The sequence below is a fragment of the Pelophylax lessonae genome, assembly GCF_965119305.1.
Source record: "Pelophylax lessonae genome assembly, chromosome: 10".
Taxonomy (NCBI): domain Eukaryota; kingdom Metazoa; phylum Chordata; class Amphibia; order Anura; family Ranidae; genus Pelophylax; species Pelophylax lessonae.
The window spans coordinates 169,214,312-169,228,144 of record NC_138777.1 but is presented as its reverse complement, the minus strand read 5'-3'; the positions used below and the strand labels follow the sequence as shown (position 1 = coordinate 169,228,144).

The 13,833-nt window shown below is 42.6% G+C and overlaps 1 protein-coding gene across 1 annotated transcript in view; it reads left to right on the top strand.

Annotated features, from left to right (window-relative positions):
- The window catches only part of POLR2G (RNA polymerase II subunit G), a 32,666-nt gene extending 25,913 nt beyond the window's left edge, over positions 1–6,753 (top strand). The window contains exons 6-8 of the mRNA XM_082269654.1: positions 1,006–1,077; positions 3,656–3,689; positions 6,475–6,753. Of these exons, the coding sequence (XP_082125780.1) occupies positions 1,006–1,077; positions 3,656–3,689; positions 6,475–6,488 (120 nt within the window). The 3' untranslated portion in view covers positions 6,489–6,753. The remainder of the gene's footprint in view (positions 1–1,005; positions 1,078–3,655; positions 3,690–6,474) is intronic.
- The last annotated feature ends 7,080 nt before the right edge of the window (positions 6,754–13,833 follow it).

Below are 13,833 nucleotides of genomic sequence, written 5' to 3'. Positions count from 1 at the left end.
CCTTCTTGTAATGTCCTTCAAGAGTTTCTTAATCTCTCCTTTTCCCTCTAATTTCTGTTTGTTTGGAATGAAAATTGCATGTTAGTTGCAGGCATGTGCTCTCTTCTATGCACATTACATATTCTATAGTACAAAGCCCCTAGTCCATCTCAAGGGCAAGCAAGAAAGGGTGGCTACATTTCTATGCACAGTGGGACCATGGATAACAAGCCTAGCCATCTTCTATCAGGAAGTCAGATTACAGCAGCAAAAAAGGGATTTGGAGCAGCGCTCTGGGCTCTCCCCCTTGCTGAGTGCCCCCATAGCAAACCGCTTGCTGTGGGGACACTTGTGCATGCTCGCTGCTGAGCTGGCTTTCTGCGTCCATAAGAGGCAGAGAGTGTGGCTCAGCCCCGTCCCCCTGCTCCCGCCTTACTGGCTGTGATTGACTGCATGCCCAGAAGCTATTCAGCAGGGAATGACGCGCCTGCACCGGAAGTGACGAGCAGGGCCGATGCAGGCGCATTGACTCCTGGGATCGATGACTCTCATCTCCCAGGAGTCAATGCAAGGAGGAAGTGACGTCGGCGGCCGTGTCCGCAGAGGGAGGAAGAGGAAGGAAGGTAAGTATATTTTCTTTAAAAACAAGGTAAGTGAATCAAAAAAAAAAATGTCCAATTGTTTTTCAGGTAATTTAGAGCAAGCGGATGGGGAAACGTTTGTTTTGAGGGTGGAACTCTGCTTTAAGTATTTAAAGGTTTTATTCATGCCATCCTGTACATATTATGGATCTGCAGTCCCTCCTGACTAGTTTAAAATGGCCAGAGGGATAAAACTAGACACAGTATTTTAAATAAGGTCTAACTAAAGATCTATGTAGGAGAATCAGGACTCCCTTCCTCCTGCTAGTGATTCATCTAGTAATGCCCCCCAGAATTCTATTCATTTTTCACACTGTCATGCCGCACCGTTCGCTCATTTTGCAGTCACCATAATGATTAACCAACATACTAATATCTCTGCTAGGATGTCGTCATACAACAAGATGATGAAATTCGCCTAAAGATTGTGGGGACCAGAGTGGATAAGAATGATATTGTAAGTAATTAAAGATTTTTAGCAAGCTTTCAAACACGTATGCACTTGGAAAATATTGTCTAGCTTTGCTTAAAAAAAAATAAAAAAATACCCTACCAATTCATAGATTAGGTAATTACAGGGTTTTTTTTTAATGGTCTTTATATTAAAATAAAACCATAAAAAAATAAAAAGTGTTTGATTCTTAGGTGCATACAAGAAGATCAACAGAATTTTACCTTGGTAATTTGTTGGATGTCCAAGCAAGGGGCTGTCAGCTATTTGCAGAGGAATGCTGACTAGCACCTAAGCCACTCTTCTAGTTTCAGCTAGATAATTGTTGGGGTTTGAGGGACGAGACCTGTTAAAGGGCACCTGTAAGGATAGAAATATGGAAGCTGCCATTGCTGACTTGTTTCATACGTGTAGGTTTTTAGGCTGTCATCTTGATCATGGCTTCACGACTTTTTAGTCCCTGACCGGGAACAAGTATGGTATTGAGTGAAAACCAACTTCATACGGTAGAGCATTAAGGATGCAGCCATCTACATCTTCTAAGGGCTTTTGTTGCCAGTTCAACACATTGGTTTCCCTCAAAGGAATTTTTCAGCATTTCTCTGCCACAAAAACAAATGTGCGTCAGCCTTCTGGCATGCACTTGCAATGCTGCTGCTCTGATCTCAATCCTATGGCCATTGCCTGTCTCCTCTGGACAGCCTTCTCAAATAATTTCTATACATGCATCTAGCAGCTCTCTGCTGCACGGACTTCCACCTGCATCCTAGGTGGAGCCCTCCTGACTCCTGTGCTAAGACTCCCTCTTTCTGACGTTGTGGAGCCCTGAATCATAGTCATGTCTCTACTAAAACCCATTCACACACCTGTACAATCGGTATAGAATGTGCAGGATGCAGTATTTGACCCTTCATCCCTCCCAAAATCTACAAAGCCTATGGACTATGGGTCCCAAACCAGGTTTTACCAAACTCTGAAACTGAAAGACCAGCTTCCTCTGTATGAAACAAGCACACTGGAGCCCCGTAACACCTGTCTGGAAGACACAAAACCCTTTTTCACACTGTGGCAGGGTATAGCACTGTCACATTCATTAGGTTGTGATACCAGGGTCAGGATAATGGCGTTTGAAATTGACAATGATAAGCGCTCCTAAATTTCTGTTGTAAGCGGTTTCGTCTTCCTCTTTTTTGATTTTGAAAAAAAAAAAAAAAAAAAAAAAAAAAAAGCTTGGTTTACAAAGGGCATAGAGAGTACAGAAGTGTACAGGACCTGCTACTTTTTACTTCTACAGTAGAGGCCTGCTGTTCTTTAATAATAAAAGTGTGTGTTAACAGATAAACCAAATTGTCTCTGAACCATGTTTAGAACTTCTATGTAGGCATTTGGTAATTATTAAACTGTACTGTACTGGATTCATCTCTTTTTCATGGATAGTGTAGGACCCACTGATAATGGGGTACTTTGACGCAGTAGTGGGCTTGAGCACGATATGGCCATATGGTGGGACCAAACCCCCATTTTTATTTATGGACTCTCTTCAGATTTGGTAGTAATTTCTTTTGCATTTGCGCGCTATTCTTTTTTAATATACATGTCTTTTGGTTCTTGGCTGCAGCAGCTTTGGAAATACATGGGTATGCTCCCCCAAATTTTTTGCCTTTTTTATTAAACTGTACTTAAAGTCCAGTTCTAGAATTAAATTCCCCCTCAAATGCTGTGACCGCTTTGTAAACTGCAACTGGCTCTAGTTGCACTTCAACCTCCTTGACATACCATACTGGGTATAATGTAAGTGATGGAGTTCTTTAATTCTCCCATAAACCTATTGAGCAGTGGCACCCCCACATTGCACAGGTGGATGGTTTCATTTTCCTGAAGTTGGGCTTTACAGAGAAATCCCAGGCAGCAAGTAAAAATCTATCAGTGAACAGCTTAATCTCTCTAGGCAACATTGCAATCAGGAGCACTTCATTTTACTTTGATATGATTTTTATAAAAATCCGGCACATCCTGGTTTAGTGGGCTACAGAATTTTAGGGTAAAACTGCAGTTTGAGGGTAGGGTCGCAAAGGGCTTTAACAAGGGGGGGGTTTGCAGGGTTCAATCCAGGGACAGAGATACTTTTGATCTATAAGGATTTAGCTAGCAGGTAAGTCCGCTCCACAAGATGGATGCAAGGACTAAAATTGTACCTTTTTTATAAAAGAGAAATAAGTGGAATCCTTTTGAAAATGGCAGGGCCTGGCTGATTCTAGATTCGGTATTTATTTATGAATCCCAGGCAGGCATGAAATCAAAAAAAGTCAGTCCTTACTACTTCATTAGTTGTTGGGAAGTGACTCTGAACATCTTAACCAAACCAGGTAACATGCATTTGCCAAGGGCAGCTTCTATTTTCCAATGAAACTGGTGGTGGTGTTTTTTTTTTTTTTTTTTTTTTTTTTTTTGTGAGGTCTTCTATGTAAAAGGTTGATGTAAACCCCCACTGCTTCTACTTGCAATTCTTTAATTTGTACTAGACTGTCATACATAACGTTTATGAGCTGGGAATCTAACCCTACTTTTTTTTTTTTTTTTTCAGTTTGCAATTGGTTCTCTGATGGACGATTACTTAGGTAAGTGTCTGATGTGCCTGGTTAATATTTACTATTTCTTTTATGTTTATGTTCATTATCTGTATGTAAAGCGGATGTTTACTACAGAGTAGTTTCCTTTTTATTAGCTGTGGAAATACTATGCAGACTACCGTATATACTCGAGTATAAGCCGAGTTTTTCAGCACATTTTTTTGTGCTGAAAACGTCCCCCTCGGCTTATACTCGAGTCAAGAAAAAAAAAAAAAGTTCCCGGCCGCTCCGACGTGCTTGAGTTTTAAAAATGGCGCCGCCCGGCGCATACATGTCATTGCGCACGCGCTGCCGCCGCTCGTGTAATTTCGGCTATTCCCGGCGCCGCTCGGGAGAGGCCGGGAATAGCCGAAAGTATACGAGCGGCGGCGCGTGCGCAATGACATGTCGGGGCCGGGCGGCGCCATTTTTAAAACAAAGGCGCCTCTGGAACAGGTAAGGGAAACTGCTGCACTACCTGCCATTCTGCAGGGCTGCGGGTATACTACAAGGGATGCAGTGCTGCGGGCATGGTCCACCTGTACCATGCCCACAGCACTGCATCTCCTGTAGTATGCCCACAACCCCGGATCCTCTTGTACCATGCCAGTCACCCTGCATTATCCTGCACCATGCCAGTCACCCTGCATTCTCCTGCACCATGCCAGTACCCTGCATTCTACTGTACCATGCCAGTACCCTGCATTCTACTGTACCATGCCAGTACCCTGCATTCTCCTGTACCCTGCCAGCCACCCTGCATTCACCTGCACCATGCCAGCCACCCTGCATTCACCTGCACCATGCCAGCCACCCTGCATTCTCCTGCACCATGCCAGTCACCCTGCATTCTCCTGTACCATGCCAGTCACCCTGCATTCTCTTGTACCATGCCAGTCACCCTGCATTCTCCTGTACCATGCCCGCCGCCCTGCATTCTCCTGTACCATGCCAGCCACCCTGCATTCTCCTGCACCATGCCAGCCACCCTGCATTCTCCTGCACCATGCCAGCCACCATGCATTCTCCTGCACCATGCCAGTCACCCTGCATTCTCTTGTACCATGCCATTCACCCTGCATTCTCCTGTACCATGCCAGTACCCTGCATTCTCCTGTACCATGCCCGCCGCCCTGCATTCTCCTGCACCATGCCCGCCGCCCTGCATTCTCACCCTAGGCTTATACTCGAGTCAATCATTTTTCCCATCTTTTTGTGGTAAAAGTAGGGGCCTCGGCTTATACTCGGGTCGGCTTATACTCGAGTATATACGGTATTTATTAATTTAAAAGCCTGTGTTAAGGTGAACTTTGATTCATTTTCAGTGAGGCACTTTAAGGCCGTGTTTTAATTTCTCTTGTTCTTGTGGGATAGCAACACATAAAACAGAAGTACGAGATTGGAAGAGATTCTGTAAATCTTGCCATAAAGGCCTGCTAAACTAGACTAGGTTGTGGGAAACCTTGTTTACCACTACCTCAACCTACCTTTTATGAAGAGAGTGTCAAGCAAAGGCTGTTTGCCTTCAGGCTCTTTCTCTATGATTGAAATTCCAATCTGAACAGTCATGTAGGGACAGAGAGAGGTGGGGTGGAGTAACTCCTCCTGAAAAAGAAAAACCTGAGTCCCGTATACTGGCTATAATTTTTTAATAAGTTTTATGTAATGTTTATTAGGCTTAAAGTGGTATTCAACCCAAAAACAAACCTAATTGCAACGTAACAATTTTTAGATGTATTTCCTTTTTTAGACTTTCTTTTATATTTGACCTGGGGATACTGCCAGTAAGCCCCCATTCACACTACCGCGACGCTACTTCGCACCGCGACCTCCAAAGTCGCGGTGCGAGCAGCGCGCCGCGACCTCGGAACGGCCGCCACGGACTTCATAACATTGAAGTCTATGGTGGTCGCCTCCTGGTCGCCCCAAAGAAGCTCCGGACCCTTTTTCTAAGTCGGAGCGACTTGTGTCGCTCCTATTAGAACGGGTCCGCAGCTTCCCTATGGAAGGCGACCTGTGAGGCGACCACAGGTCGCCTCACAGGTCGCCCTAGTGTGAACCGGGACTAAGTCTGTTGTTTTTCAACAGAACAAATTGTCCTGCAGATGTAGAAATTGTGCTCACCATGATCAACCTTTATTTATGTAAAACCTTGTTTGCTGTATATGCTTATAAAGTGTTAGCTGGAGTTCAACTTCAGTTAGTGTATCTAAAACTGTTAATCCTTTTGATATCAGTGGTAGCAAAAATAACCCCCCAGCATCGTAGCAAAAAAAAACCCTCAGCCTCTCTTTACATTAACAGTGCTGCTGTCCAAAGGTGCCCCTTGTGCTCCTTAAGGGCCATACACACTATAAGATTTTCTGAAGACTTTTTCCTTCAGATTTACCTTTTCTATGTAGTGTAAGGGCCTGCCAGATTGCATACAAATTGAAAGTGTTTAGGTTTGACCTCATATTATATGGTTTTGGTAAGTCTGAAGGAAAAAGTCTTCAGAAAATCTTATAGTGTGTATGGCCCATTAATCAAAAGTGGAGGCACTTTAAAACAGGAGGTGTGTTACTAGCCAGATCACCAGGTGAAAACAGGGGGAGGAAAAAAAGAAAACAAATGCAGTCACCACATTGGATTGGCACGCTGCAATATGTTACAATCTTTGTTTCGGGTTTAATGCTGCTTTAAAAAAATGTACATGATTTTTGGGACCTGAACATAATAATAAAAAATAAAAGCTTGCTTTTAAAGTTTGTGCACATTTAACAATAAAACCATTTTTCTCTTGTGCCTCTTGCAGGTCTGGTGAGCTGATGTGGTCCACTTGCTGTCAGACGAAGCTCATTTTGTTATCGTAAATTGTGTTCTGTTATGTTTTGCCCAATATGACCACTCAGTAGCAAAGTTTGCTCTATTAATCACATCAGGCTCAGTTCACAAACCTGTAATATTTATTTGACATGATTCTTCATTTTGGCAATAAGATCTCAAAATCTGAAAGTAAGAATCCTTATTTCAAACTTGGACAATATAGCTGGGTGAACTGACATGATGGTAATTGAAATGGTGATCTCTGTTTTTAAAGTGTTTATTTTATTATAGAAATAAAAAAAAAAAAACCTTGTGCTGTCTCGAGTTTATACTTTTCGTGTGTTTTTTTTTATTTTCTGTGTGCCATGCTTTTTTTATTTTTTTCATTCCTCGTCCAAACTTAATGATCCAGAAGACCTTATGCTTATAATTATCTCCACTGTAGATTTAATCCAAGCAGTTAGGGCCTCCTCTTTTGCTCCTTGCTTAAACTGACGCATTTTTAGTGGCAGAACTCTTTGACGTTACAACAGATGGTCAGCTTGAGAATTATAGAAGTGCAACTTCCAGATGGTTGCAAAATGACAGTATGCTTTTGTGTGTTGCGGTTCATTGTATTGGGTTGGGCAGAGCATTCAAATGTATAGGCTGTAGCACACCTCAACATCCTAAAGTTTTTTTCCCTAATGTATTTCAGCTATAATGCACACAGAGAAAAAAGGGTGGGGGACTAATCCTAGCATTGGGGTCAGTGGTCACAGTAATAACCCTCAGCATTTGTGTCAGAGGTGGCAAAAATCACCTTCAGCATTGGTGACAGTGGCAGTATTACTAACACAGATACGATCTGTGACTGCTTTGTCCACCAAACTGATCACCAATTGTTGTAAAGTCTACTGTGAGTTGCCCTGTTACGATGTGATCGCTGTGACCAAACACACCAATCAGTTACAGTAGTAAACAAGGCTGTCATTTATGACACCATTGGTTACTACTTTGTGATCTCTGTTTATTGATCACCTTCTGCCTGCTACCTGACCAATCCTTTGCTTGTTTGCTGACAATGTGTCTGCCTGTGGTCTGAACCGTCTGCACATCAAGCTATGTTCCTGCAAGGCACCAGGCCAGTGAACATGGCATGCCTTGGGGCAGCCACGTCCCTGTAGGCTTGCCTGGCTTATAGGAACTAGAACTGGGACACTAAACTATATTTCCTTACCACACGTACAGAGGTGACCTTTTACAGTACATTGGTTTTGACACAATTGGTGTGATGCACAAAATTCAATGTTTGGCATGTATTCCATCCAAAAAGTCTCACATGTAGTATAGCCATACTTGGGAAGAGTAGCAGAATGTGTTTTGGGTTGTAACTCTAAGTAAGCCCATGCTGTATGTGAGAAATATCTTATGATTTTGACAAATTTATGTTTTAAATAAAAAAAAAAAAATTCAAATTTTCCAAAAACTTGTGGCAAAAAAAAAAAAAGTTTTCAAAAGACTCACCTTGCCTTTTAGGGTGTTTACTCTCCAAAATGTGGTAATTTTGTGGGTGTATCTACTACCCTGGTACTCCAGGGCCTCCAAAAATGTAGTCAGCAAATTACATGTGTAATAGAACGCCTGAAGGTGCTCCTTGGATTTTAGGTCCCCTATATGGTAGGTTGTGAAAATCTCACACGTGGTATTACCACACTCGCAAGGAGTAGAAGAATGTGTTTTGGGGTGTAATTCTAAGTATGCCTATGATGTGTGTTAGAAGGAAAAGGGATAGAACCAGCTTACCATGTTGACAGGTCAGAGTATCTATGCTGAAAATCTCTACAAATTAAACAATGAGGGAGAGGACTGGGGGGCTGCCAAGCTGAAGTTGAAAGTGAACCTTGGACGAGAGCTTAGACGAGAGTATTGAATGATTTTATCCAGAAAATGGGCTGTTAAACAAGCAATTACTCAACTGAGAAAGGTTGCAGTTGAAGCCTATCTAGGGAGGAAACGTGTCAGAGAGGAGGCGCCGCGCTGTCGCATACCTTTTCCGCGGTCTGCACTGCAGGCAGCCGTGGACATTACATTTGCACCAGCTTATTTTGCAGATGATGCAAGTGCACTATCTTTTATCTAATAAAGTGTCTTGGGGTAATGCACTATGGACTCTCCCTTTTGTCTCTATGTATTTGATATCGGGGAAGCGAGATAAAGGAGCTTAGGAGTCCATTCAGGATCACCGACAAAAGACCGGAGTGCTGATCCACTGTGATACATTGGGGAGACCTGGAAAGGGGAGATACTGGCTTCTAAACTATAAGCATCTGGTAAGAAGCTATTTGGTTTCCTTTCCACCAAGTGTGAAGAGGCGCATTATCCCTCCCCTTGTATAGGGAATCATCACTCGGGTGATTGGCTGTGGTTTTTTCTGCCCTTATTAAATATTTTGCTGGTAAGAAGAAAGCCTTTAAGGTGGTGGGACTCGCGTACAAATATCCAACACGTTCAGTTGTGAATATCATCACGAGAGCTCACTTCAACACTTGAAGATCACATCTTTTTTTTGGTTGCCGATAACTTTAGAATTTTGGCTACTGTTTTATGGGACACTTTTGTGGACTTCACTAGACTATGTGAGGGTCTTTATGCACTAATATGTTATTTCATTTTAGGTGTATCTATTTTTGTATTTTGATTCAGAATTTAACACTCAACGTTCACTGTTTGTAATTGTAAAGCATCACCACACTCCCCTGGAAGGGGCTTTTACATATTATTTGTTCAAGGCCACATTTACACATCTTATTCTGTTTTGCCACTTTCATAGGTGGTATACCTGTGGTCCATACCACTTTACTAGTGGTAACAATCTAATTTAATTTAGCGCACCAAACATCTAATTTCCTTACCTATACAGAAAACAGTGCTTTTTGTAATCTGCCTGTTGGCCATAGCTGAGACAAGATCACCGTGGTTCCAGAAGCTTTGGTGGTGTCAGGCACCTCACTGCCCTTCTTTTAGTTGGCCATCTCTTTGTTTATGGCCAGAAGTCAGTTATAGTATTTTATTGTATCCAAACCCAAACGCCAAAGTTTTATATTGCAGTTTACCAAGCCTTAACCACTTTAAAACCGGAAGGATTTGCCCCCTTAATGACCAGGCTACTTTTTTCAACTCGGCACTGCATGACTTTAACTGACAATTGCGCAGTCATGCGACGCTGTACCCAAACGAAATTTACCCACAAATAGAGCTTTCTTTTGGTGGTATTTGATCATCTGTGCGATGTGTTTTTTTTTTTTTTTTTTTTTTTGAGCTATACACAAAAAAGAGCGACAATTCTGAAAAAAAATCAATATTTTTCATATTTTGCTATATAACCTTTCCAAAAAAAAACAATTAAAAATCAAAATTTTTTTTAAATATTTTAGGCCAATTTGCTTTCTGCTACATATTTTTGGTAAAAAAAAAAAAAATCACAAACGTATTTTGATTGGTTTGCGCAAAAGTTATTTCGTCTACTAACTACGGGAAAGATTTGTAATTTTTATTGTTGTGGTTTTTTTTTTTTACTAGTAATGGCGGCGATCTGCGATTTTTAGCGGGATTGCGGCGGACAGTTCGGACAGCTGACTGTCATTTTTGACACTTTAGGGGGGAACAGTGACATCACTACAGTAATCAGTGTTAAAAATATGCAGTTACTGTAATGACACTGGCAGGGAAGGGGTTAAATGTGAGCCTTGGGAAGTGATTCTAACTGGGGGGCGTGGCTTGTGAAATGACCATAGAGACCTGTGTTCCTCTATAGAAGGATCACGGGCTCTATGATCATTCCTGGGAGAAGAACGGTCAGCTGTGTTTACAACAGCTGACCGTCCTCTCTCAGCGGGGAACGATCACGGGTGTTAGGGGGCAATCGGAGTTGCCTGCCCCACTGCATAGGCTTCCCCGATGATGAGCGGGGGCGGCGTGCACTTGCCCCCTAGCCTCCTGCTCGCGACCGACGTACAGTGACGGCAGTTTGCGCAGGAGCCGCTGCCTGCCACAGTACATCTGCGGCAGGCGGTCGTTAAAGAGGTTATCAAAAAATTGTTTTTTTTTTAAAAGGGCCAAATACAGCGCTTGCTATATATTAAATAAACAGTATTCCTAGGATTTGAATTACCAGTATATTACTAAAGTGCCCGTGTGACTCTATAAATATCATTTGATGGCAACCAAAATACCATACATAAATATTCAAAAAAGCATAGCGGTGGACCATGTGTTAGGTAAACTAATGACTGTAATATATAATAACATCAAACAACACGGTCTATAAAAGGGGACAAATTATTAAAAAAGTCCATCAATCACTGGTGATATACTTCAGGCAATGGATGTCCTCAATAAATAATTATTCAAAGAAGGTGCAAATGCTCTGGATTGAAAGTTCAGGATATCAATGGCTGGTTCAAAATGTGAATAAGGTGGGTCACTTACCAGACAGGGTAGCGTGATGACGTTATGCGGTCCAAACTGACGCGTTTCGTCTCTTCCGGTGACGTCTTCAGAGTTTGGAAGTGACGAAATCACATCAGTTTGGACCGCATAACGTCATCACGCTACCCTCAGTTGGAACGCAAGCCGGAAGTCAGCCGTTTTTCTGCGAGGAGGACGTGCGGCCCGCACCGCTGACCACCAGGGATAGTGTGCTTTGTACTTTTAACCTATTTTAACGTGAAGAATGGGTAAATAAACATATTTAAAGACGATATCACGCTATTTGGAGCCTTTCTTCTCCCCATATATTGCCTTCACCACTACTGGTATTTGGAGCCCAGGGAAACCTGCAGGACTGTACAGAGGGGAAAGTCAATTTTGCCGAGAGGGCAACCTTAAGCCTGAATGGTCTTAGTGCCGTATGACACCCATGTTGTCTGGTAAGTGACCCACCTTATTCACATTTTGAACCAGCCATTGATATCCTGAACTTTCAATCCAGAGCATTTGCACCTTCTTTGAATAATTATTTATTGAGGACATCCATTGCCTGAAGTATATCACCAGTGATTGATGGACTTTTTTAATATTTTGTCCCCTTTTATAGACCGTGTTGTTTGATGTTATTATATATTACAGTCATTAGTTTACCTAACACATGGTCCACCGCTATGCTTTTTTGAATATTCATGTATGGTATTTTGGTTGCCATCAAATGATATTTATAGAGTCACACGGGCACTTTAGTAATATACTGGTAATTCAAATCCTAGGAATACTGTTTATTTAATATATAGCAAGCGCTGTATTTGGCCCTTTTTAAAAAGACCAATTTTTTGACAACTTATCCATTTTCTACAGCAGCTGCATATATAGTCCATTTTTAACCAATTATTTTAAATCAATTTTAAATATATAACACACATTGCTTATTATTACACCCTTTATACCCACCGGTACCCTTACAACCTTGGAGCAGGAAATATACTTAGTATATATCCTCCTCAAGTTAAAGAGGTTAAAATGTGATAGCTGCATGATTATAGCCCCCCTCCGATGTTCTGCCTTCACAGTCCCTTTAAAATGGAACTAAACCCACCAATTTAAAGTGTCATTACACCCTTATATGTACCCAGTGAGGTGATTCACAGATAAAACAAATCCTCCTACAGAAGTTGTACCTGTTTATTTGCTGTCGTCTTCTCTACATTAATTCAAAGTGCTGAATTTTAAAGTTTGTCCAAGAGTTTAAAAAAAAAAAAAAGGTGGAGAGCTGAAGTTGCACTCTGAAGAGATCAGGGTGGAGAGCTTTGAGAATGAATTGGAAGAAAGAGAACACACACACACACACACACACACACACACACACACACACACACACACACACACACACACACACACACACACACACACACACACACACACACACACACACACACACACACACACACACACACACACACACACACACACACACACACACACACACACACACACACACACACACACACACACACACACACACACACACACACACACACACACACACACACACACACACACACACACACACACACACACACACACACACACACACACACACACACACACACACACACACACACACACACACACACACACACACACACACACACACACACACACACACACACGTCAATCAGCTGGAGGTCCCTCCCCTGTCACTTTTCTTGGCTTTAGGAAAACTTGTCAGAAGTGATTCATACAGATAGCAGAGGAATGAAGCAGCACACAGAAATGTGTTCCTAATTGAGACAAGCACACACTTTAAGAATATGCTTTGTTCATTCTTCATGTCTGAGGTTTACAACCATTTTGTTTCCTGAAACATTTACATTCAAGACATGCCTTTAATGATAACTGTCACAGTTAGCACCCTTTTACATGGGGTGGATTCTGTTCCGATCAACAGGGGACCCCTCATAGATCCTCTGCTGATCAGAGCAGAGCAGGCGGTTGATACGTCTGTGTCCGCTCAGTTTCTGCAAAGCTGACATGGACAGAACCCACTCTGCTTTATGGGCAGCCAGGTGTAAATGGACTACGCTGTTTGTTTGCACCAGACTACCCTCTAATCTGATCCGCCTGAACAGACAGATCTTCCTCCATTTTTTATTTTAGGGGATCAGACCCAGAGGTAAGTGGTTGTAAACAAACACAAGTCTGTTTACACCCGCCTGTCCATAGGGGTGAATGGACCATCCGATCATGTCTGCCTGAAAAACTGAAAGGCGGGTCTGATTAAACCCGCTGTGTGACAGGGGCCCTACTAGTGTGTTTATGTCAGCTCTCAGCCATTGGCTGCGAGGGGTAATTGGATGCTGGTTTTCAAGCATGCCCGTTCGAGAGAAGCCAGTTGTGAGACTGGCTTCTGTTGGACAAGGAGCTGTATACATGGACTGAAAGTCAGCCAGTTCCTGCCAAACTGACCTTTTCAGATGATTTTGGGACTGTGTGTACCCAACCTAACATTGCCCTCTCCCCAGACTGACAATGCTGCTGTCCAAGGGTGGCTCCATTGCTCCTTCATCCAGAGAGGAGACACCCTAAAGGCCCGTACGCACGTACCGATCGTCGGCATACAAACGTCGGCGGACGAAAGATCTGCCGATTGTACGCGTGTTAGTATGGTGCCTCCGACAGATGTCTGCGCACAATCCGCGGACAAAAGTCTTTCTTGCAAACATGAAAATTTTTGTCTGCGGACACCAGAACGGACGATTGTTCGCCTGTCAGTACACAATTCGGCCGACACACAGCTACAAATCCCAACACGCATGATCAAACCAAATGAGTTCCCGGAAGAATTTTCTCTAGTAAACTCAACATTTTATTCAGA